This window comes from Epinephelus lanceolatus, chromosome 2 (assembly GCF_041903045.1).
Source record: "Epinephelus lanceolatus isolate andai-2023 chromosome 2, ASM4190304v1, whole genome shotgun sequence".
Taxonomy (NCBI): Eukaryota; Metazoa; Chordata; class Actinopteri; order Perciformes; family Serranidae; genus Epinephelus; species Epinephelus lanceolatus.
The window spans coordinates 13038182-13065495 of record NC_135735.1 but is presented as its reverse complement, the minus strand read 5'-3'; the positions used below and the strand labels follow the sequence as shown (position 1 = coordinate 13065495).

The window sequence follows — 27314 nt, the reverse complement described above, 5'->3', positions numbered from 1 at the left end:
CAAGTTTTAAGGTGGAACATTAACTTGTAATGTTACTCAGTGTATTAGCTGTCGACATGACTCAATCAACACACCTTAAGTCACTGTGACAACTTTGACCATCACTTTATGTGACATACACTTTAAGTAATGAGTGGATGAGTGGATAATGAGTGGAAATGTTTATTTATTTCGACCAGGTAGTGTGAACCGCATATATGCTGATCCTCACTCGGGGAGCATTGTTCCTGTGTGCTCTGGCAACACTAAACCCCTGAGCTTGCCTGAGAAGGACTAAATGCACAAACGCGCTATTTTTAAATATCCCATGGAGAGAGACTCTCACTGCAGCCTGTCTTATTTTGTTCTGAAAATGTCAGCGTGCAGCCCTTTTCTGTGGACAGTGAACAAGGTGTACACTAATAAAAGAGGAGTGCTGGACGGGGCAGTGAGTGACAACAACCCTGCCCGCATTTAAGGATACCGTTTATGGTTGAAACACTAAGAGGACCTAGGGTCTAGGTACCTTGTCTGAAGGTTACTTTTGGTTCAAAAGTTACCATACCGAAAGTGTTTGGTGGAAACAAGGCTTTAGACACAAAAACACAGGGTAGTAGGGTCCAGATTGGAAAAATGTCAGAGTTACCCTTTAAATCCATAAACACCGAAAATAATTATTACTGTCTGTAGCTTTAGTTTTCGCCATAATGTCACAAATTAGCTTCTTAATCTGTTAGTCAGAAGATATGTGTTATTACATTTAATCCAGAGTCCGTAATCACTCTCCTCAGCTGTTCTCAGAGCTGCCTTTATGAGCTGAGGTAAACCCTGACTACAAATGTGTAAATCTGTTGTTAAACTAGTAATGGGCATTGCAACAAATCCACAGCACACAACTTCCTCATTGAGCCCTCGCTGCTATTTTAAAACACTGAGCCTTGCAACAAATTAAAATTAAACACTATAAAACAGAGTCCTGGATTGAAGCCTTGCCACAGGTGGTGCTGTGTTTCTGTGTCCTGAAATACTCACACACACACATGCTGCACATACATTACTCTTTTGCTCTGTAACTAATTTCTGTATTTCTTTTTTGCGTCGCTGACAGCAGAGGAAGAACAAGAGAGATACGAGTGATGGAGAAGAAACAAGATGATGATATGTGACAAAGGTATGTGGTCACATTTTAATCCAGATCTACAGTATATGGCGTGCACCAAAACCAACTCAACCACCAGAATGGCTAAGTTCTTATTTAGAGTCAACATTCCCCCCATTACCCCAACTCTCCCTCTCCTTCCTACCCTGACTGTGCCCCCCTCCCCTTCAGATCCTTTAACACTGGCCCACCGCATGATTTCCCCTCACAGAAATTGTTGCTCTAGTGGAACATTTAATGCACAGGGGCTCAAATTTCGGCTTCCCCAGTGCACAGCACAGTGTTCCAGCCAGCCACAGTCTGCACACAAACCACTTCCTCTATCTGAAGCAACGTGAAGAAGAAGAAGAAGAAAAAATAGGGGAGGGGGGCGAGTAGGACCATGATGAGATGGAGAGAGGCAAGCAAAGCTGCAGATAGAGGTCGACAGAAATAGGAAGCAAATGGGAGTGAGGGTGATTGAGGTTCTCATCAGTCAGTCTTGTGTGTTTCGTGGTAGCGCACACTGCAGAGTTCTCATCAGCGTGCACCTCTTTGTGTAGGTGATGCATAGCTCAGCCATGAGTAGACAATTCCACAGTTTATTCACTCAACGCAACATATCACTCCAGTCTCGCCTTCTCTTTAAGTCATTTTCCACCGGTTTTTAATTCATCCAAGTCTCCTCTACAGCTATGTTTCCCTTCCCAGAGCCTCATTTGCTCTATTTTTTCACCTGCCGGTCATTGGAGCAGATTTACGGAGTCCTCTGATGGAAAGAAGCCCCCATCCCTCCCAATACTCTCACTGATTCATCTCAGTGTCAAGGAGAGATGCTGTTGAACGTAATGCAGTTATAATGTTGTTTTAGCTTTAAAAAATCTCTCTATTCCTGTGTCTTTAAATGACCTTAGTAACCCCGTTGTTGAGTGATAGATTTAGAAAGGTAATAGATAATATAATTAAGATGTTTTAAGGAGGGAGACACATCAGTGATTTAGGGTTTAGTGTGTCTCCCCCTTTTGGAAAAAGACCCAAACTGAGTAACCAGACACACATATACATTCTTTCTTTATTCCTCTCCCTTTGTCACTGTGTTATCTGTCTCTTTTCCCCTCTCTCATACACACTCACCACACACAGAGTCTGGAAAACAACACACTCACATTAAACCAGTGACAGCAGTACAAAGGATTCACATGTGGTAGCAGTTAAGCAGACCTTTGCAATCAAATAGACCTAAAATAAAGAGAAAAAATACTGGAAATATAGCACACAACTTCTTCTCAAATATATGTATGGCAGGGAAAAAGACTTTCACCCCATGCGCATTTCAACAGAAAAGTAAAAACTGCTACTCTACTCTAGTTCACTCATTTTCTCTTTACAGCAGCCAAAGACAATATATTTGGCTCTCATAAACGTCAGTAAGCAAGGGGGAAACGCATTCAAAACTTATAATCCTCAGAGGATCGTTCACTGAACTGATTGAATGAGTCAGTTTGGCAAACACTGTACATTTAAATATTCTTTCGGTCAGCTCAGTCCCCACCAGTGAATGTGAAGTGCCTTTTATGTTCATTTGGTTTCTATTTCGGGTACCATACTGGCACTTGACACATTTCTGACAAGTTTCTTAATATTTTATGGCTTTGCTGTGCCATAAAGGTGCTGAGGCAGACATATGTTTTCCGCAGACTGGGGATGTCGCTTTCGGTTAATTTTGCTTTTGACAGCCTGACACCCACTAGCTGGTAACAAACAAGATAATTTTTAAGAATAAAATGCAAAATGACGTGAAATACAAGAGGCCTTTCCTTTTAGTCTGGTGCTCCATTGATTCAGTGAGCTTTAGCACTGACTTTTGAAGCGCTATCCATGTAGAGGTGGTGAATTTTTGATGTTTTGTGTTGTAAATATCTTGCTTTTTTGCCTTTTTGTTTTCTGTTGCTGTTGCTGACAGACAGCTGGCCAGCCGCGTCAACATGTGGAAACATAGTGCCCACAGTGCCCTGTGCAGGAGCTAGCTAGTGGTGGTGCTCATTACTACTGAACGGCACCACTAGATTACTGCTGTAGAAGCATGGTAGCCACCATCTGGTCCCCCCCCAGGTAGCAATGAGTAAGAGGTTTAATATTGTGCAGCAAATCCCCATTAGCATTGTTAGCACCACTAGCTGCGCTGACACTGTTAATGGTGCTAATAGAGCTAACATAGTTAACAATGCTAAATAAACCAACAGATACCTTGGAGTATTCCTTGACTCACATCTCACTTATCGACAGCACATTCAGAACCTAACAAGAAACTCAACCAGAAATTGTATGTCTATAACAAGATCAGACCATATTTCATCCCTGCTGTTTCTGACACATATCTAAATGCAATCATTCTCTTGATAATATCCCACTGTCTCCCAATCTGGTCCCTCACCACAAAGGAAACCATTGGACTAATAGCAAAACTATACAACAGAGCCTACAAGATCCATGGTAACCTCCTCCGTTGGACTCATCACTGCACAGCATTCTCACACTCCCAACACCCTGATTTTTCAAAACTACACAATTCATCAAGCCATTAAATTTTATTTTCAGATCCTAAACAACAACTCCAATCGTACACTTACTGCTCTACTTCCAAGTCACTAGGTTGGGCACATTGTTTCCATAGCAACGCCACCATGGGCAGTAATCACTGAATTAGCGGTGATGCTAGCTAGCTCCCATAAATACCTTATTGGCTTTGTTGTACTACCGCTTAGTGTTAATACTAAGCTAGATAGCAAAATTAACCTATAGACCAGCATGTGTGACTGGACAAAAATATTCTCAGCAGTCATCTGTTGACATCCACACCACAGACAATCCAGATATTAGACAAATTTTAGTATAGAGTCATAAAACGTAGACAAAAATGTATTATTTTTATAATCACCCATGATTGATGAGTTAACAAGTACCCTTACACATTTGGTTACAACCACTGCATTTAAGAGAAACCAAAAGTTGTACTAAACATCTTCTCAGTCCCATTTACATCCACCCTTTTTTCTTTTAACTTCTTTTCATGTCATCTGAGCAAGCTGCTTCGATCCTCTGTTGAGATGATAGTGTCACAAAAACATTACTGTGTGGATGTGGTTGTGTGGTCTTCCTATCTCAAAAGCAACAAGGATAGACAGGCTAGCTCCAAGTGCAGCACTAAGTCCAGTGCTCTTTCTTCAATTAGTGCAGCTCTTGTCATTGCTTACACAGCTTGTTGGCCAGCCTGAAGTTTTCACTCCCAGGCTTAGCACTAACAGGCCACGGCTTATCATAAAAGCAGTGGAATGCTCTTGAACCTTCTGCAGAAGTCGGCGTCCCTTCCAGCATACTGCCAAAAGTGAATACAAATACAAAGAGTCTTGAATCATGTTTGCCTGCACTTGAGGGTCAGAATGTTGGGTCAGTCACTTGAAAGCTCCAAAATGTCCAAAGTAAATGCATTGTCTGCTAATGTCTGATAAACTATAAACATCTTCTGGGTGGCTCAAGAATCAGAAGTCTCTCTGTGATCTTTAAAAACTGAGGGATTTGTTACACTTCTGTAAATTTCAGTCTGTTCTTTGACTCCTTCTGTTTTCTGGTCTGTTGGTGCATTGTTTATATCTGACAAATGGCTTGAATCCTAACTGCAAGGGATTGATTACAGTCCAACGTTCCTCCTGATTGTGTTTGATTGAGCTGGTAATCAAAGTTGGATCACATGCAAGGTCTGATTAGTGCCAGCCGCCTGAAACCAGTGGCATATTTCTGCCACATGGAACAAGTGACACAGTGTTGTTCGATGTCTTCATTCATTATGACATGAAGCAATATAGATGGAATTTCTGCGATAGAGATATTGGATCATATTAAATACTCTAGGGTAGACTCAAGGATATCATAGAGATATTAAACAATCAAAACATTTCTCCAGGTGGTGTACTCCTTGAATACTTTATTTTTTATTATGTGTATTTTATTATGCATTCTGATTTATGGAGCCCGTAATCTGACTCTCCGGATGTAGACTGTGGCTATAAGCCTGCCTTTAGCCAGTTATTTGGGCTGACATTCGTCCCCCCCTCTGTTGTCCTTGAGCTACCATTTTTCAAAATCTCTTTTGCTACATAAACCGCAACAAAAGCCTCCAAGTTAACAACCTACACACTGATGAAGATTTGGATCGTGCAGTAAGACATGCCTGCTTTGTTGTTTTAGTGAACTGTTGAAGGAATAAAACAACTTGTGAAAGCACCTTAGAGAAGCCCAGACTCTACCTCACAGGATTTTCGTGCACAGGCAGTTGGAGTTTATTTGCCAAATCTTTGACACGTCTCCATGAAACAATACCTGAATTTGATCCGTTTTGTGTTGTAGTGCTGATCCCAGATCGTCCCAACTCCTGGCTGGATCAGCAAACTTTCTGTTGCTGCTGTCAGTGGAGCTACTCTCCTCTTGGCGAGTTTGCCTGGTTGGCACGCCCAACACTGAGCTTTTAAACAGTCCCAACAAACTCACTGTTGGAGCCACAATAACATTCTTTGTATTTGTTTTGATTAATGTTTAACTAATGGTGACTAGACGTAAACAGATGTTGTTTGTACACGGGGTGGCGCAGTAGAGCAGGAAAACGCAGGTAATATAGGTAAGGTATAGGTGATGAGCAGCAGGTGTGTGGCCGGGTAAGCAAACAGTTTTTTGACAATGTTTAGTGTGACAGCATGAAGAGATTGTAGTATGTTGAAACTGGAATTGACGAATAGAAACTTGGACACTTAACTGTTGAATGGACACTAACCTGTGACTGACTCTGAAACTTTAAAGTGGAAACCTACCTAGGATGAATTATGGACAGACAATGTTTTACCTGTGTGAAGGTGAGCACGTGAAAATAAATGAGTCATTGCACTCAAAGAAACCTGATGAATTGGACACTGGTTTATTGTTGTTGACCAGAACACACATCCGAAAAGTTCTCCCTGTTTGCCCCTCAGAGGTACCCTGGAAATCCAGAGTTCTCACGAGAGCACAATTTGAATTTGCTCAGCGAGTCACTCTGGTAGTCAGTAATGATGCTCATTACCCATGCCGTTGGAGCCGAGCTGCACCAATCACATCGGTGTATCTGATATAGGTGGGCCAGAGGCGAGCTAAACAGATGACGACAGCGCTGCGATGACGAAGTCCGGAATCAGTCAGTAAACATCGCAAGATGGCTACGGATGAACACCAGTTGTTTGAAACGGCTTTGGCCGCTACAATGAACGAGTTAGACTTGGATTTTTCTCTAAAAGAGGAAGACGGTGCTCGAATCTTTCCTTTGCAAGAAGGACGTTTTTGCTGTTTTGCTGACCGGATACAGCAAGAGTCTAATCTACCAGTTAGCTCCGCTGGTAGCGCTCTGGATACGTCACCCCGTGTATTGTTCTGAGTGGTCGTAGTGATATCCAGTTGCGTGCAGTGATATTTTCAAATGCATGCTTGGTGCCGCCCCTCGAGTTGGGCCATTTGCATTACTCATAGCCAGACCCTAAATCTTTTTAGATTTGTGTCTGGATTTCCAGGCTACCTCAGAGGCATTAAATTTAAAGTTTTTTTATTGAAAGACTCTACATTCACCCTTATGCAGAAAGGCTCGTCTCTGTCGTTAAACCCATTAATAACCATTCGGTAACATTAGCTGCGTGATGCTAAAAGTTAGCCCTTTCATTGTTTGTATTCCTCTACACTGTTTTGCAAGGGCACCATCTTTACATCCTGGGCTTTGTGCTACTCAGGACGATTGTGATTGGTTTAGAGAAACACAAACTATCCAGAGTGTTTTTTCCCTATAGCAGAATAATAATATGTTGACTGGCCTTTCTCAAGCACTGACACAATGCAGTGGACATAGGTCTGGTTACGCAAGACTAAGCAGAACATAATAGGCATACTCTTGTGCACAAGATAATTAACTTGCTCTCACAAGATAAAAAATATCACCTTTTGGAACTTTACAGGCTTCGTACTAATTTTATTTTCCAGAGAATATGAGTCATAATTTAATATTGATGACTAAAACAAACAATTAAAAAAGTTAAAAGGTGCTAGGTTTGCGTTAGATTGGTAAATGAGAAATGAATGCACAGTGGTTCAGAGAGTCTGTTGTTGTCCAATAACCATGATGCTTTTTTTTTTCTTTTTTAAATTAAAAGAAAAAACACAACAACACATAAAATCAGTGTGCTTTGTCAATGTGACTACAACACCATCTGCAATCTGCTTTGCCTTACGTGGGTGTAGATGCCCCCCTTTAATGCTTCATCATGTAGCAGCTAATAGCTCATATACGGAAACACATCTGTGTGGAAACAGCTGGTGTTAGGAGCAAGAATGAGAGAGGAAATACAACCACACTAATTAGATGAAAGGCCATTATTTCTTTCTGGACTGAAAACCAAAAACAATAATTTAATTGTCTAAATCTGTGGGTCTATAAAGGGTTTAAAGCAGACAGACTCGTTTTGCATTCTGTCTCTCTGTCTCATCAGAGAGACAGATAAACTCTTAATGATAAGAATAGTGATGCTCTAAAGGCACATGAACAGTGATATAAAAGCAGAAGAAGCACCTTATGAAACTGCAGACATGTTAGTAACCAGAAGTCTTCGGGTACAGAGTGGACTCGGTGCTCATAAACTGTGAAATTGAACAGGGGGGTTCCAGCTGTCAGCATCCCCACAGGGGGCATATTTACCTGTGCCTGGTGGAGGAAAGACACTCAGCATGTGCAGCTCTGGACCCTGCTCCTGGAATCATGCCACCCTCTCTCTATAAATCACAGAGCAGTCGGGGTCGCTGAAAATGTTTAAAACTCTCAGTTGGTATTTCCAGCCAAACATCTCATTCCTGGACACCAGCTGTTTGGCAGAGTAAAAATGGGGCGCCGACCAGCTATATATCTTGGTGGTTTTCGGTAAAGGTAGCTGAGCATTTTCTTTTCCATGACTCAGATTTTAGACTTTGTTGCAGACGATATGTGATGTTCATTGTATGTTTAATGTAGTGTGTTTTCTATAATGGGCAAGGTTGTAGTGTATGTGTGTGTGTGTTTATGTGTATATGTGACTATGTATGTGCTGCTTAGGACATTATGTCTACTCATATAATGTAACCTAAGCCTGTTCACTTGAAATGTCCCTAATGGTTTAAGAAATGTTTCATTTTTATGATTTAGAATAAATTCAGCTATCAGCGGGAATCAACAAATCTCTCCCCCTCGCAGTTTTGTAAGATGTGTTTTTGCAGCGTAGCAAGTTTTTACATCAGGTTGATGAAAGAAATTATGTCCACAAGTGTTGTGCAGGCAATGTGCTATTTTATTAGTGAAATCTTCTGTCATTGCTTTAATGTCTGTTACATTTCCATATGTATTAAGGTGGAAAAATTGATTTAATATGAGATTTGTGAGACATACAGTACAGGCCAAAAGTTTGGACACACCTTCTCATTCAATGTGTTTTCTTTATTTTCATGACTATTTACATTGTAGATTCTCACTGAAGGCATCAAAACTATGAATGAACACATGTGGAGTTATGTACTTAATAAAAAAAGGTGAAATAACTGAAAACATGTTTTATATTCTAGTTTCTTCAAAATAGCCACCCTTTGCTCTGATTACTGCTTTGCACACTCTTGGCATTCTCTCGATGAGCTTCAAGAGGTAGTCACCTGAAATGGTTTCCACTTCACAGGTGTGCCTTATCAGGGTTAATTAGTGGAATTTCTTGCTTTATCAATGGGGTTGGGACCATCAGTTGTGTTGTGCAGAAGTCAGGTTAATACACAGCCGACAGCCCTATTGGACAACTGTTAAAATTCATATTATGGCAAGAACCAATCAGCTAACTAAAGAAAAACGAGTGGCCATCATTACTTTAAGAAATGAAGGTCAGTCAGTCCGGAAAATTGCAAAAACTTTAAATGTGTCCCCAAGTGGAGTCGCAAAAACCATCAAGCGCTACAACGAAACTGGCACACATGAGGACCGACCCAGGAAAGGAAGACCAAGAGTCACCTCTGCTTCTGAGGATAAGTTCATCCGAGTCACCAGCCTCAGAAATCGCAAGTTAACAGCAGCTCAGATCAGAGACCAGATGAATGCCACACAGAGTTCTAGCAGCAGACCCATCTCTAGAACAACTGTTAAGAGGAGACTGCGCGAATCAGGCCTTCATGGTCAAATAGCTGCTAGGAAACCACTGCTAAGGAGAGGCAACGAGCAGAAGAGATTTGTTTGGGCCAAGAAACACAAGGAATGGACATTAGACCAGTGGAAATCTGTGCTTTGGTCTGATGAGTCCAAATTTGAGATCTTTGGTTCCAACCGCCGTGTCTTTGTGAGATGCAGAAAAGGTGAACGGATGGATTCCACATGCCTGGTTCCCACTGTGAAGCATGGAGGAGGAGGTGTGATGGTGTGGGGGTGTTTTGCTGGTGATACTGTTGGGGATTTATTCCAAATTGAAGGCACACTGAACCAGCATGGCTACCACAGCATCCTGCAGCGACATGCCATCCCATCCGGTTTGCGTTTAGTTGGACGATCATTTATTTTTCAACAGGACAGTGACCCCAAACACACCTCCAGGCTGTGTAAGGGCTATTTGACCAAGAAGGAGAGTGATGGAGTGCTGCGGCAGATGACCTGGCCTCCACAGTCACCGGACCTGAACCCAATCGAGATGGTTTGGGGTGAGCTGGACCGCAGAGTGAAGGCAAAGGGGCCAACAAGTGCTAAACACCTCTGGGAACTCCTTCAAGACTGTTGGAAAACCATTTCAGGTGACTACCTCTTGAAGCTCATGGAGAGAATGCCAAGAGTGTGCAAAGCAGTAATCAGAGCAAAGGGTGGCTATTTTGAAGAAACTAGAATATAAAACATGTTTTCAGTTATTTCCCCTTTTTTTGTTAAGTACATAACTCCACATGTGTTCATTCATAGTTTTGATGCCTTCAGTGAGAATCTACAATGTAAATAGTCATGAAAATAAAGAAAACGCATTGAATGAGAAGGTGTGTCCAAACTTTTGGCCTGTACTGTACATAAAGACTTTCTAGGCATCTTCAGGAGAGACTCATGTGAGTAAAAGAATATTTATTTACATTTGCAGAAAAGCATGAGAAATGTGAATAGTCTTTGGCGATTAGACCCCATCGTGATGTCATATATTTCAAGGGGGGTGGTGAAGCTGTGGTACTGTAGAAAAAGGAATCTCTTATGGCTTCTAGACAATGGTGTTAGTGGTACTGAGATGAAGAGGGTGCTTAGGATCTGGGTGTGATGAGGAGTGGACTTCTGATGAGCTCAACCTGGGCTTTGGATATGGTGACTGGAGATGAATAGGGTGGAGGAGGGTGCGACAATTCTGCCTAAAATGACAGCTGACAGCAGCAGAGAGGAAAACAGATTTAAAGTTTGACAGCAGCCACATCCCAAGAGCCAGTCTGCGACACCCCTGCCTGCTGCCTAGCTCACCTGTTAGAGGTTTTCAGGGCACTTCCAGCTGATAGGAGGCCCCAGGGTAGACCCAGACAAGCTGGAGGGATTATAGATGTCATTTGACTTCAGGATCCCCCAGGAGGAGCTGGAAAGCATTGCTGAGTAGAGGGATGTCTTGAGCACCTTGCTCAGCCTGTTGCCTCTGTGACCCATTCCCGAATAAGTGAATGAAAATGGATAGATGGATGGATGAGTGGATAGATGGATGGATGGATGGATGGATGGATAGCAAAAAGGTACTCTTCCTGATTGAACTTAAGTTTAGCTTCATATTCAACCAATGTCATTTTCACTCAACAAATAATCCACTGACCATAATTAACCACAAGACCAAGACCATACTTTTTTACACATCCTTATGTCCTTTTGGGACAGAACACACTCCTATAGTAAAGTCTGTAATCAATTTACAGTCCCTCATCAGTCTGTCATGCTTGTAAACACACAGCCTATCTTTAATCTTTCTTTCTATACAAAGTCCATTAGCCCCTCAAAGTTCTAGCCTTAGTGGTATTTATAGTTTGTGCGTGAGTAGTTTTAATAGTTGATTCTTTGTAAAAGGAGTTTGTTCTCTAGAACATGTGGAGCATGTGGGGACCAGAGACACCAGTAACTTCCCTGATTTATTTATTTGTTATATTTCCAGGAGGTGATTTGTTAGTTTTTCATGGAAGGGGGGACAGACCCTGTTTGTCCCCCACCCCTCCCCCCATACACAGCACAATAAGGCAATTTCAGAGCCATGATCGGGGTCATAGATTCTTACTTGCACAATTCTCAGTCAGATTCAGGATCCATGAGTCAGGCAGACTAGACTAACATATTCAGCTAAACAACTCCTCTGCCCTGCACTCTGTCTGCTGCTAGAGGATGAAGAGGAGGTATGCCAGGTTAACAAGGAGCATGCAGTTTGGTTATTTAGCTAATAAGGGGGATGGCACACCCCCTCGACCCCCTCAGCTCGCCTTCTGATATGAGACATACCTGATTTGAACTTCCCGTGGGAACAATGATTACAGAGTCTGTCCATTGATGATTCATTATTTTTATTTGTCTACTTTTCTCTCTTTAGAACATGCTGTGTGAAAATACTTCTCTCTCACTCTTTTATTTCTCTGACTGCTGTCTCTTGTCTCTCCCCTGTGTGTGTAAGAGTTATCAATCTCAACCCAAGCCTGACAAGTCCAAAAAGCCTGATGGGTTGGACCAGGTTTAGGTCCAGGCTGAAAATGTGCATTGATTGACCGGGTTGGGTAGGGCTCAGGCCTTCAATAAAATCATATATAAGCCTGACCACTCAGTGCTTAATTCAATTAATTATCATTTATCATTAACATGTTAATCTAACATATATTATAGATATATATCGATTGATTAATTTCTTGATATCATCTCGTAGGAAAAGAGCGAAAGTCTGTATAAGAAAGAAGGTTGGGGTGGTGGATGGGTCAAACAAACACACAACTTTTCCCCCCAGAGACTGGTGTTTGTGCTCTGTGTGAAACTTTGTTAAATTTTTAGTTATTTTAAGGTATGTTGTCACCAAGTTTCTTTTCCTCACCCCAACCTACATAACTTTAGGTTAAATTTGTAACTTTACACTACGTCCGTAACGTGACAACGCCATTTGTGAGGCACTAATTTGTTAGATATCATGCAAACCAAACTATTGTATTAATATATTGTGCCAGTAAAACCACAGTCCATTGAGTTAGCCACTGGAAAGCTGCACTCAGTGGTGGTAGTAAGGAAATGGCAGACACCTCTCTTTGACTTGCTGCACCCAGATTTATTCCACCAGTCCTGGGACCTGGCAACTTTCCGGTCACAAGGCAGCTCCTCTAACCTTTAGGCCATTGCTTCCCCCATTCACATGTTCATATTTACATTTCAGATTTTCCCCCAGTGTCCAGGGGCCTCTGACCATGGGGACCTTGGCTGACCTAAGGGCCAGGCCCCTGGTGGTAGCAGATCTACAGTACAGGCTTGGTCAGTTATCCATCCCCAATGGTACATGCCACAAATGCCCCATAAAATACATACAGAATAACTGCACATGTATTTGTGTTTGTGCACAAAATATGACACCCAACCTTCACCCCCAAATTGTTGTTGTGAACCAAAATCAAACTAACCATGTTGTTATGGAAATAGACTGCTATGAACTATAATGTGCTATTTTCTTAAAAACCTTGTCCCATTTATATTCAAGTCTAGAATCACAAATAAATTATACTTCTGTTTGTCAGTGCATGGAGAACAGTTTATTCTGAGGTAGGCACATTTTCATTTTGTTTTTAAAATCTAAGACAAACCACTCAACGCAGGTTGTGCTCCCTGAGAGGCCCCCACTCTATTCTTGGCAGATGTTTTTAAACACAATGTACAGCACAAACTATAACTGGATTAGGAGCCATTTAGGGCAGACACCTTCTGCTTGCCAAATTAAATAGTCCTTTGAAAAATACAAACATAGTTAGAGAAACTGAATCCATCTTCTCCTGTGCAAACGAACTGCCAAGGCTGGTACGAAAATAAACAGACGGTTTAAACTCTCGATGGAACAGTAGCTGCCAGGGTGTAAAACAACATGAAATACCATCACACATAGACTTTCCCTCTGGAAACACCACACCACAAGATGTGTTGCATTAACCGTCGATGTGTTGTCATAAGGATTGCATTTAAAAAGTCTGTGAGAGGGACTTAACTTGGTGTTTGAGTGGTCAACCTGCAACAGACAATTGCGTATAAGCTTCGTGAAACCTAATAATTACAAGCAGAAAATTGTAGACGGTTTGGTTTTCCATTGAGATCCAAGTGGAGGGAAAAAAAAGCAGAGTACAATTTTTCCATCTGTCTCACAATGAATGTAAATGCAAACGCAATGAAACAGGAGTGTGTGTTCTCCCATGATGAAGACATGACGGAGGCAGAAGTTTATGTGAGACCACAGGACCGTATGACCTAAGTCTTTGTATGAGGACGTTTGAGTTGTGAGTTGCTTGATTGGATATAGGAATGTGGTGATTGACTGTAATTCGTTTTTTATATCCTTTATGTCCTGGAAAGTAACACAGCTACAAGAATGTGGTTTGCATAGGAGCTGATTGTATATTATATGCCTATTACTCCCTCACACCCACCATGCCATTATTAGGACACAGACTGGGGAAAAAAACCCTTACTGACATATAGCACATTGTCCATGGAAGTAATTTCATATGGGCAGCAAGGCTTTGTGTTTAAGCTGGGTGTCGAGAGACATGGCTTTGCCCCGAATCTGGATGTGTGAGCTTTGCGGCGTTCCATTGTCGTCCATCTTGTGGCGTGTGGCTTTACTTTCCACATTAGTCTATTTCCCACTATTGCTACTGGCACAACTCAACCTGCACAATGCCCTGCCAGAGATCTGGAAAAGTTAGAATGACTCACTCAAGCTCAGACAGAAACATTTACTTCTCTGTATAGTGGCTCTTTAATACGTTCATTTTTTATATATGGTATATTGAGATGTTCCATAGACATTAATCTCGTAATGAGATTGTTTCTGCTACTAATTGTTTAATTCTCTGGGGAATTCATGCAGTTCATATGGTAATGAACAAAACAGAGAATAGTGCAAGTTGAGTTAACTATTGGCTAAAAGCCGTTTCTTTGAACCACTGCTAGATTCATGGTTCCTGTGATGATTGTTCCCCTTTTAAACTCCAAATTGATTTGGACCTCCACGGTGGAACCAGCAGCACTAGATGACTGAAGTACAGGAGCAGCGCCAGATCTCTGAAACGCTGAGCAAAGGTCCTCTGAGACTGGTTGAATTTACATCCCCAGACAAACTATTAAGTGGCTAATAATACTGCGCTTGTTGATGCTTCAACCAAAGCTTTTGTTCCTCAGCTGTAGTGTCAACAGGATAAGTACTGTGGTGACGTTTGTGTTTTGGACACTGATGGACTTTTAATGTCAAGTTAAAAAGAAAAATAAAGTTCAATCCAACAAGTCCAGACTCATTTTATTAAGCTCCTGAAGAGGACTGTGTAGCTGGGTGAATACTGACGGCAGGAAAGTTGAAGGTGTAGTAAACCCGCTGCTTCTTCCCACTTTAACCTGAATAACAAACCAGGGCTCCGGTTGGATCCAAACGCAGAGCTGGTCATGCTGCGGCTAATGCTCCGCTAGCCGCTCCCAGCTAGCTCCGGTTTGTTATTCAGGTTAAAGTGGGAAGAAGCAGTGGATCTGTCAGGCAGCTGAGTGAAGTGGAGCCTGAGGAAGAAGCACTGGTTAGCCCCGGTTTCACTACAGGCAGATTCACTCGCTACAGGGGCGAGGAAATAAAACCTGAACAACCAATCAGAGTGTTCTCTCTCGATGACAAGCTCCGCCGCCGATTCAGTATCCTCAATTGGCCGAAAAGCCACCGACGCTGAAGTGCCGACAGTGCGGGACACACCACAAAAACTAGGGCAACAGACGCTCACCGACGGCCCGACTTTGATCGATGGCCGACCGTCGGCTGGGTGTGTCAGGGCCTTTAGCAAATACTTAGCTCCTAATATATCGAGCAGACACAGAACAATTTTCGCATACATTTGGAGTTTTCTGCCACCGGACAAACGACAGTCCAATATTCACTCTCCTTTTGGCTCTGGTTTGGTCTCAAGCAACTCCTGAGATGAATAATATCTGAGTCCTTCAATGTTTGAGGATGTTCTTTAGAGCCAACCAGTAACTTAATCCACCTACAGGGATTGAGAAGAGGCAGTGTGACCCATTCTGTAATTTTTTGTGCTGTAACACACAAAAAAATACATTGAAAGAAGCTAAAAAGCTCCACAGAGCTACAGGTTTAAGCGTTAAGTCTTCAAGTTTTCCTCAGGGTTAGTGGATCTTTAACATGTGGTGGCTATGGCTCAGCAGGTAGAGTGGTCCTCTATTAATCACAGGGTTGGTGGTTTGATCCCTCATTCCTCCTGTTGACATATCCAAGTATCCTCGAGCACTGAACCCTAAATTGTTCCAATGGTCAGTGCCTTGTGTGGTAGCTTGTTGTCATCAGTGTGTGATTGAATGAAAGGCAAATTATAAAGCAGTTTGAGCAGCACTGTAACATGATTGTGATTTGCCCCAGTGCAAATATATTTTCATGGGCCCCAAACACAAGTACCGCTTGTATGCTCACACACACACACACACACACACACACATGGACACACACAACCACTTCAGACAAATGCTATGTCACCATGGAGAGGCTCACCAAGCGTCTCCCGTCCTGTAAACCAGCCTTTGATCAGCACCAAGGACAGTCGCCGAAGGGCCACATTTATCAGCATTAATCTAACAGCCTGCTGTGGACTCAAACCGCCACAGCTTGACTTTTCTGATTATCACAATACACTATCACAATAAGCATCAAGGCCAGATCCTTTACTGTTGGCTCTTTTGCTACCTCACACTTACAGCAGGCTCTGAATGCAAGTTGTTGGTGTTTCTTTAGGATTTTACAGCTTTTATCTCGTTTTATTTTGTAAGCCAGTGTTTAATAATTATAATAAATATACATGTTGGGTTTTAGAGTCAGTGGCTGGTTGACATGTGAAACTAAGATGCAGGTCCTCTACGGCAGTTGTTCTCAAATGGTGTGCTCTGATGCCAATCCAGGTGTGAGATTTTGTGATTATGATTATTATTGAATATGATTGATTATTATTGAATTTCCCCTCAGGGGGATTAATAAAGTGAATAAACTTAAACTTATTATTGCAATTTTCAGTATATTTATTATTATTAATATTTATTGCAACATGCAATATATTGCAATATGGGCCTATACAAAAAGTTAGAAATTGATTTTTAATTGACTATATCAGTATGCTGTGTGCACCTAATAAAGAGGCAAACTCGAATTAAAAAAATATAATTAAATGTAATTTAATTGAAAAAACCTTCACAGAGGGAACCTATTTGTTGCTGTTTGCGTGCGGGAATTATAAGTGTGTGACACAAAAGCCCTGATTGGCAGCCAGTGTGCGGGATGATAACAATTAAAAGGAGAAAGCCGTGAATGGAACAATGGATCACTTAATTGTACGGAGCAAATTACAACAAAGCACCATTAAAGATGACCTACCACCAAAAGAAAAGAAAAAAAAAATAGTAGACAGTATCACAAAAGCTACTTGTCTTATTTTTCTTATTTGTATTGTCTTATGTCATGATAAGAGTGATAACACACTTAGGTATAGTGCACAGATACACAGGTGTGTCTTGACATTTTGGCTTGCCCTTTGGTGTGCTTTGGGCAAAAAAAGTTTGAAAATGTTGGCTCAGAAACTTTTTAACTGAAGGGAAATGATGGGAAATCCTTAAATTCTCCACAGTTCACAATACAGAGTCAGTACATTTTATGACATTCACCCAGATACATAGCTCTGACTGCTTGGAGACATTGTCCACAGCCATGAATTGTGCCTGCCAATCTGTGCCAGGACAGTTTGACTATGACCTGCTTTTTCTCCAATGCATCTTAGAACAGGCTTCAGCTCTCCATGACCCAAAAGGAATAATTAGGAAAAGAAAATGAATGATTGGAGTACAGAACAGTTGGTTGTCTATTTTTCAGCCAGCTCTGCTTATTTACCCCCATATTAACAGAAGCTGAGCATATAACTCTGCATTTCCGATTTGCAGTTCCCAAAGATACCGCAGTGACTTGCACATAATGATATGTGGGATGTATTACGTTATTTCCACTTCAGCTTAGCTGTGGGTGGACAGTCTTTGAAGCTCGAAACCAGAGATCTCAGGTTGAGTTTACATGCATGATAGACTATTTATTCTAAAAGCCATCTTTAGGAAACATCCACAGAACAAATAAAGACTAACCGAAGAAAGACTGTTTCAGTCTAGCTAACACACACACAAAGAGATCCTTGCTGTGTTTATTTACTCATCAAAGTATAATCTTGCTTATAGGAGGAGTATACACAAGGCTTTCCTATAACTGAGGAATCCTCCGTAGCCACATGCATACTCATAACATACAGTAACAGCAAGAAAGGCTTTAAGATACACTGTTGCCCCCAAAATAATGTAAAAAACACAGTCTGCATTCTGTAGAGGAACAGGATTTCTGCACGGCAGCCTAAAAACCACTGAATTCCTCCGGGTCTGCATTCTGTCACTCAAGTTCTCCTCATCCAAATCCACTCACATTGCTTTGATTTGTACTGCTTCAACATTGGTCGACCGTCTCCCCTCATTCCTGAAAGATGATTTAATTCATCTGGTGGAACAAAAGACACAGGGTTTAAATCTTTAAACGTAATAGATATAATCAAGGTTACAGTTGTTGTATATCTATAATTGTAAAATATTATGTTCAGCATTGCACCAGTGGAAATTAACAAGGTAGATTTACTCAAATACATCATTTAAGTACACATTTGAGTTATGTACAACTTTTGAGTTTCACTGCCACCACATTTATCTGAAAAATGTAGCTACTGGTACCAAGACTGTACTGTTACAGATTTAATACTTAAAGTGTGTAAGATTTAGGGGCATCTTTTGGCATAAATGGTATATAATAGTCATAACTTTGTTTTCATAAGTTTATCATCACCTGAAAATAATAATATTTGCTTTGTCATTACTTTAGAATGATCTGGGGCCTCATTTATAAAGCTTGCCTATGCACAGAACGGGGCTTGAAAGTGGCGTACGCCACTTCCCACACAAAGGTTGTGATTTATAAAAATAAACTTGGCGGGAGAATGTGCGCACCTGTAAGCAAACTCTGAGTCATGCGTGCGCACATTTTGGAGACACTGGGAAGTGGCGATGCAGACGGCGAGGTGGAGAAGTGGAGTCAGATTTTTATTGATGTCTCACACAAATTTAATGTCACGCTATATCCACTTTAGATCCACGTTATCATTGAAATTAAATTATTATTTTGCGCTTGGAGTGAGTGATAATTGTTTCATAAAAACGTTGTAAAATCCAACTCAAATCCTGAATTGAAACTCTTTCAAAATACATATTTAATCCGCACTGCCTCTAACGTCTCATTGTCCACTCTGTAAGCGCAGGAGGGGGAGAGGACGGCGCGACTGCATGGAATATATTTATTTATTTAGCTAAATATTTCCAGTGTATTTATCATGTCTCGAAATACAGCCATTAAGCACAACCGTTACACTCATTTCATCAGCCCTTCTTAGACATGTGCTGTTCATGACAAAAGCGGCATGAAGAAACGTGTTCGCCTATTACACTTTTATCTTTGAATTGTATTTCAAATTACACATTGTATTTTGGGACAGGGATACCACTGGTTCATGCTTTAATTCAGGCCGGGAGTCTGATCAGACTAATTGCCATAAACATATAAATACTGCGGTGACCCTCGTGCGTAATTGCGTAAGATGGTACTGGCACATACTCCTTTTTGCCTCCACCTGTAATAAATGTGATTCTTTATGTTGCACATCAATGTCAAACATCCTCAAATTTAAAAGCAACACATTAACTACATGTTGGTAAAGGAGTAGACATATTTGGTCTACCTTTAGATCAGACCACTTTTTTTTTTCTATCACTGTCCGTGCAGTCCCACAGACACAGCTGACAGCATCACACATCAGCGCTGATGTGTTGCCACTTTTTTCGCTTTCTTTTATTAGTGGTCCCGCTGCTGTGGCCACCAAATAAAATCTTTCTTCAGTCCTCTACCTCCCGTTAAAGGGTCACTAGCTCAGTCTCGGAGAAATTCCGTTTTTTGGTTCATTTCTCACACCTGTCGCTGTGACTCACAACGAGAAAACACTCCCATGCCGGCTTATTTATATGCAGATCGCATTCATGAGGTGATTTGCATGACCATTTATGGTTGAACTAGGGCATGTAGAGGGTGGAATATGAGGCGGATCTGAGTGTGCACAACTCCAGGAGGTCTGTGATTTATAAAGAGAACATTGTGTGCAAGTGTGCGTGCGCACGGTTTTATAAATCAGATTATTTTTTGGCGCACGCCATTTTCAGCTTTTGGGCGCACGTCAACTCTTAGTATGAATCCTAAGCACTCTTTTATAAATGAGGCCCCTGTTCATTGACATAAAGAGTGAACTTCCTTCACCAAGTCCGCCATGTTGTTCTGCAGTAGCCGAGAATGGCTACTCGTTTTGATGTTTGGCACATGGCAAATTTCAGCTCTGCAACCTCACCGCTAGATGCCACTAAATCCGATAAACTGGACTTTTAACCATGTGTAACGTTGTTTAAAGTTGTGCCACATGTACCATTTACAACATGTAAGTGCTCCTTACTTGTAATGGGTTAATAGTTTACAGTAACACTCATTCGACATAATAACTATTAGGTTTGGGTATCACTAGCACCTTAAAGTGATACCAGTACTAATAGAGTGCTTTATTCAATGTCCATAATATGAATGAAGAGGTGTGTGTATAGCCATACTTTTGAACGTTTTGGTGGCATCTTGGCAGACTGAACTGCCAACTCACCCTGCTGGACTTCACCACACCACACACAGTGGGAGTATGAGCTCTGGGCTGGGGACACTGCCCAGCTCCACATGCAGTTGCAGGGCTAAATGGTAGCATTACATGACTAACATTACCTAATGGTTATTAACAGGTTTTATGACAGCCTTGAACCATTTTGGTGTAGCTGTGAGTTTGTTGAGACGGCTTGATGTTGAATTTTAGCCGATGCTGCTGTGTTAGCTTGTACTAACCGGGCAGACATTGAATTGACTCTTTGCTGAGGAGAGCAGCTCTTGAGATGGCAGCAACAGAAAGTTTGATGATCTGGCAGGGAGTCTAGATGGTCAGGGATCAGACCGAGTACTGATATCAAGCCTCAATGAATTTTCTTAGTTTGATACTGTTATTAAATTTTGGTGATCATTGATGTACCTTTATGTACCTATTTAAGTAACATTTGAAAGCAGAACTTAAACATATAGTAAAATATTTTAGTCCATTTTAAACCATTTTCATCTGCTTCTCCGGGGCGGGGTCACAGGAGCAGCAGGCTAAGCAAAGTAATGTTACTCCAGACGTCCCTCTCCCAAGCAACACTTTCCAGCTCCTCCTGGGTGATCCTGAGGTGTTCCCAGGCCCATGAGATATATAATCCGTCCAGCCTGTTCTGGGTCTGCCCTGGGGCCTACTATCAGTTGGACATCACCTTTAACGGGGACGCCCAGGTGTGGCATTCTGATCAGATGCCCAGACCACCTCAACTGACCTCTTTCAACTGGAGGAAGTAGTGGCTCAACTCCAAGCTCCCTCCAGATATTTGAGCTCCTCACCCTTTCTCTGAGGCGGAGCCTACAGAGGAAATGTGTTCAGCCGCTTGTATCTGCAATCTCATTTTTTCATTCACTACCCAAAGCTCACGCACCAAACTGCTTGTCCCTCTTGTGCTCCAATTTACCCTCAGTTGTGAACAAGACCCTTAAACTCCTTAACTTGAGACAATCACTCTCCAAACCCAGAGGGGGCAGTCAGAGCCATTGACTCTCATCCTGACCGCTTCACACTCCAGACCACCCCAGTGCATGTAGTGCATGAATATTTGGGTACTTTAGCTTCAATAACAGATTTAACTGACTCTTTGATCTCTGAGCATTTGTCCAGTTTCCTCTTTTTCATATTGAAATTTGTGTATATACATGTACATCTGAAAATAGAAATGTTAGCCTGTGATTTTAATCTGTCAAACCACTCCATTTTGGATAATAGATGGCGTCTTGTTTGGTTCATGTCTTCTACAGCACATAAGGCTTTAAAAAGAGCTTCCTGCAGATGACCTCCCAGCACTTTCTCCAGGTTAATGCTTTAAGCAGGGCTACTTGCTGGAACTGTGCAATAATCTCTCCCTACCGTCCTCACAGCAGATGACATGGGGCCAAAAACGAGCTGCTGGAACAGCAGCATGTTTCAAAAAGCTCCTTGGAGGACCTTGAGTGTGTGCTCTATTGCTTTAAAAACCATTCATTGTTTCATCCTGCCCATGCCTTACTTGGCTGTGATTTGTGGAAAGTAACATCTCCACAGGCAATAAGCTTTAGCATGTACAGTTGAATGTTTGGAGAACCATTTCCAAGAAATATCTGAGGCAGTAACAGAGAACTGGAGATGACTCCTGACAACAGGATATGGGACTGTGGGCATAAAGACTGCAGATGGACCTTCCAGTGTCAGTAGATGGTGTAGGCTTCACAACCAGATCTGAGATTCTGAACCTCCCAGTTGGCTCATCGTTCTGAGTCAAAGGGTAAACACTCCCACGCATTGTTTCATTGCTTTAGATCCCATGCACTGTTGGGAAAATCCATCCTTGAGAGAGATATGAAAGAGAAGCAGTGAAAAGAGAAGCATGGTTTTCTTAGTTCACAACAAAACTGAAAAGCCTTGGTGCCTGCTTGACTTTAAAATCAAAGGGCTTCTGTATAGTATTGATTTGCATTGACAGGTTAAGGGTCAGGGAGCGAACTGTCTTTAGCTTTGAGGGGTGTTCATAGTCATCACTATTTGTATCTGTATCTGTTCAGAGGAAAAATATGTATCTATTTCTCTATGTGTAAAACAGGAGGTGGTTTTTTATTTTGTTTTCCAATGTTGTTACACGTGCTGTTAGAATTGCTGGGATATTAAACTTATGTGCACCAAGGGGTTGTCAAACTGACTGCATTTTTTCAGACTCTATTCCCCCCTTAAGCCTGATTTATGGTAGGGCACTCAACACTTTTGATGAGTGTTGCTCAACAGAAATGATGTCTTTTTGAGAGAGAGTCGCTTGACACTTGTCTTTTGTGATGCGCACCTGGAGAATTTTGTTATGTCATGGACACCGTCATATCTTGTTGGGCAATGTGATTGGGAAGTCATAACAAGCCTCTCCAACACATCTACTGGTGTTTGGTGTGTCCTGGGGTGAGCAACATTGGTCGAATCCGATTGACTGGATCATCAAAACAGCTGGCAGACATCCAAAAATACCAAAAGTGTCGTATTGGTTGGATCAAAAAATATTCACCCTGCAGTTCTGTTGTTTGGTTTAATGGACAGTTTGACAACCTGCTTTCTACTGTTGGGCCGTATACTTCTACCAGTTTCTCCTCCATTGTTTACTAACTGTAAACCTGGTGTCGTGATCACCACAGAAGGCCCGCCTCTCAAATCATCGGATTGGACAACATAAAGAAGGATGACAAAAAAGAGTTGACGTACGGTGCTTTTCTGCTCTGAGTTGAAGTTTTTTCAACTCAAGGATTTCAGAGCGCTCTGGCAAAAATATAAGGCACATAGAGTGCAGAAACATGAGGCGCATTGTAATGCAAAAAGTGCAAGGAAAAAGCTTGAAAAAAATCACAAAAACCCGCCTCCAGCTGCTAAAATGCTTTCTGTGTGATCAGGGCGTTAAAGAGCAGCTTGAAAAATATAAAGAACTTGTGTTTCACTGAAGTATTTGGTGTCCAGAACTCTCACAATGCCACAGAGGCTTCTCCACTCAGTCATGAATAAAAATGCTGAATCACTGAATCAAATTGGGAAAAAGTTTGTGAAAACACTCAGATTTAAATATAGCCTTCAGAACTGGCATGCCTTTCAGAATTGGCATAGTCCTCCCAAAAACTACATCATTCATCTCCTACCTTGGCTGTTGAACTAATGCTTAAGTAACGATGCCTCAGAAAGAAGCCATGCAGAAGCAGTTGTATGAAAGCCCCAGAGACCAGCCTAGGAGGTCTCAAACATGACAACATTGTGATGGGTGATAGACACTAGGCACGCACCCAACCTGAACTCTGACAAGGGTTGGCTATTTGCTTCTTTACATCTGATCCTAGAGGACTTGTCCTGTGTCTGGCCAAAGCTCCCGTTCTAGCCCGAGGAGACAGACCATACATTGCACACAAACAGATAATCCTGGGGTGATTGAGGTAATTGCTTGCAGTTGTGGTATGGTGTCGGAGAGGGCCCTGAAAAGGTGAAGTAAGTGCAGCTCCTGTTCAGTGTTGATTTCAGGCCGCACTTCACAGTGGGCCTCTGTATGGCTTATATGGTCTGGAGGAGGGATAAAGAATAGGATTTCAAAACCCAATTTTTCACACTCCGTTTAGATCACCTCTACTCCCCCTAAACCCCAATCCCCCCTTACTGACAGTGAGCTAAATGTCTACATGGTAATTTAGGTTTGCAGCAAAGCATTGGGGAGAATTGCCCACCACCCCCTTCTGGTCTTGAAACACTGACAAATAGAGCCCAACTCCTTAACTGCACTGGCACACTGCCTTCATTCAGAGCACCAGATCTTAATTGTAGGTTCCCCTTCGATCTATCATTCGTCTTACAAGCTGACAGTGGGAGATTCTTGAGCTATGAGTTTGTACCCACAATACTGGAAGAAACAATCCTTGTTATGAAAGTTTTCATGTTTATGGAGAACTTTATAATGACTGCCAAACCCCTATAACTTCTTAGTTTCCCCTCCAATTTGGGAATGTTTTATTCCGACAGTCTGATGGGCAAGGAATGCTGACGTTCAAAAGGTTCCTTTGTTATATTATCTTGTTAGTCTGCCCGAGGAAATTACTGTATGTTTGTGATGTAATGTGGTAAACCCTGTGGACTTGCTTTTGCTTTACAACGACATAATGTCAGCAGGAAGCACAACATAATTTCAGTGTCACGTTGATGTTTTTATAGTTTAAGACCGAGTCTTAACGTCAAATGCAGACATTTGTACTGTGTCCAGCCGTGGAGTATCACTTTACTTTCACACACCTAATGCAGTAACTCATTTCAAGAACCCTGCCCATTGATATTTACATCCACAGTGCTATGTGGACATTTCCAGGCAGCAGCAGTAGGCACAGGACTTAATTTCCTGCCTTGAAAGAAACAAGAGGGGCAGCAGTCTACTGAGGAGATGTGATGAAGGAGGGGTGAAAAAACCAATGAGCTTTTAAGCACCCTTAATGAAAGCAAGTCTTAATTCTTTCTGTTTTTGAAGCCTTGGTTACGCTAAGTCGTTTAAGCACAAACACTGGCTTGATTTGTGTGATCTGTGGTCGCTCTGTGTTGAAAAGAAAAGAAGGAGGCTGTGACTGCAAAATATGAGGAGGTGTGTGCTGGAGACAGATTTTTAGATAGACAGCTGCTGACAGGATGAATATCAGATCTGGATATGTGACAAACTCATCATGATGAGTTTCACAGGCCTCTCGCAGTCTCACATGGGCTGTTTGACTGCCTGTGCTCAGGATACTTAATGTCGTGGAAAGACAAACAGGACACCTATTTCTGAAGATACTTATTCCCACTCGACAACTCCTTCATGTGTCGCTCCCTGTAAGCATCACGTTGTAGCTCCCACAGTATTTTTCATATTAACCTGTAGTATCATGTCAAGACATAATACTTTACTTGTTCATTTTATCCAATAAAATAAGTCACTCTTCCTGTGTACCCAAACAGTAGCTAACCACTAATAAATTAACCAAGTATCAACTGATGTACCACTACAATCAAGATGAGAATTTTGATCTCTAAGATGGGGCATTATTTCAACAATGTATTATGGAGCTCATTTACCAATGGAGACAATGTCAAAATATCAGGGCTGCCCCAGACTAAGAATTTTACAAGTCGACCAACAGTCGTCATTTATGGCCATCAGTCGACTAGTCGCCCACGGGTTTACGATATTAATTCAGTTATCAAATTATATATTTTGGGCGGGGCAACACAATGGTTTGAGTTGAAGGTGTGAGAAAGAATAGTATCAGTAACATTGTTAACACTGTGCTACATTACAGAGAAATACAAAACCGTACTAATGAACCTTCATTAATATAGGCCTATATTTTATCTACAAGTGCATGTCACACACTGAGCGAGCCGCCTGTTAATGACGCTGTGGGCTAATGGGCATGTAGCTACTTCCATGTTTCAGATGATATGTCATGTTTGTAGTCGACCTTGGGTTCGTCCTTCACCTTCTCAAGATGATCCCACACTTTGGATTTCCTGCCTGACATATTAACTAGCCTGTGTAATAACTGCAGGTACCAGCCCTGGAAATTAACCTGACTCCTGTCTGACTGCTGAGCATGGACACTTCCTGTGTCTGTCCTTTTAAATTAAATTCCCACATGGTCCCGTCATATAGGTTTTGATTTCATATTGCCGATATCACAATGATATCGGCAATATGACCATTAGTACCACTACTAGTATTAACAGCACTGTTCTAGTGGTATTCATATTGATACAGTACATCTAGGATTACTTAATTAGTTAAATAAAATAAAGGCTTACTACCATCCAAACATTTCTGCATATAGCTGTTGTGTAAGTGGTTTATGATGCAGGTATTAATGTACTACATTCAAACATAGTCCCAGCCACTGCTGACATAAAAATCTTTTTTCCAGACCAAAGTGAAAATGAGGCCTTATGTTAAGAAAAGATGTGCATTTATGTGACATGTAGTGGTTAAGTAGTGAACTGGAGATCTACCAGGTGACCGCAAATGGATTTCAGGAGAGCAAATGTACACAAACTAGTCTTATTACGTAAGTGGGATCATTATACATTCTGTAGTTAAGACTGGATGGTTCAGCTGCAGGGGTATGAGGTAACATGCAAACCCCACATTTGCGTTCCACTGTTAATACACTGGTTAGTTTGTGGTCGTGCCATGATGGTAGCATTCGTGGTGCATAGCTTGAGTCTGACAGAACACATTTTTAGGTGTTTAAAAAGAATAGTTATTGATCTATGGAATATTTCTTTAGATTCACTGACTGAAACATCTTTTTTTAGGTGTATTATTTAATTCCATTCTTCATTCACTCAGTCTTCAAGCTGTAACTAAGTAAATATCAGATTATCCTGATTAGTGACCTCATTTTTTTCAGGAAATCAGTGTGCATGAGCAACAAAAGTTTACAACGTGGCTGTGAGTCACCAATTCTTGTTTAATTTATTCCACACTAACAACATGTCTCTTTAATATTGAAGTGAGCCGGTACATTTATTCCTTTAAACACCTGAACAGCTTAAAACCTCTTTCACTTAAAATGCAGGTCATCATAAATATCCAGTGGTGGAAAAAAGTATTTAGATCCTACTTAGAATTTAAAATGCTACTTAAGTAAAGTACAAAAGTATGTATGTGGAGTATACAAAGTAATACTACACATTATACACAATGGCTCCTCTCACAATGTTATGTTATTATAAAACATTATATTATTCTGTTTTTATCTCAAATACATATAAGAGCATTTTAGTGTTGTAGTTGTAGTTTTGTTCATATATTACTAGATTGGTCGGTAGATAGTACTGCATCAAGTCATATTTTTCATGTAAAAAGTAACTCTTAAGTGCCAGTCAACAGCCCTGTCTCATAGAAATTATGTGTATACACAATTTACGTAAAACAGAAAATAGGTTTTTGAGCGAAAGGAAAGGCAGAGTGTTGTTGAAGATTCTCAGTCATCCAGGTCATGGCAATCATAAGTGCTATATCGTAGGCAACTGGACTTGCTTGAGTTTCTTGAAGATGTTTCACTTCGTCGCA

At 41.4% G+C, this 27314-nt stretch overlaps 1 protein-coding gene across 1 annotated transcript in view; it reads left to right on the top strand.

The window, feature by feature from the left end:
- The first annotated feature begins 1086 nt into the window (after positions 1–1086).
- itga11a (integrin, alpha 11a) overlaps positions 1087–27314 on the top strand; it is a 110831-nt gene continuing 84603 nt past the window's right edge. Inside the window, exon 1 of the mRNA XM_033625262.2 lies at positions 1087–1150. Coding sequence (XP_033481153.1) covers positions 1132–1150 — 19 coding nt within the window. The 5' untranslated portion in view covers positions 1087–1131. The remainder of the gene's footprint in view (positions 1151–27314) is intronic.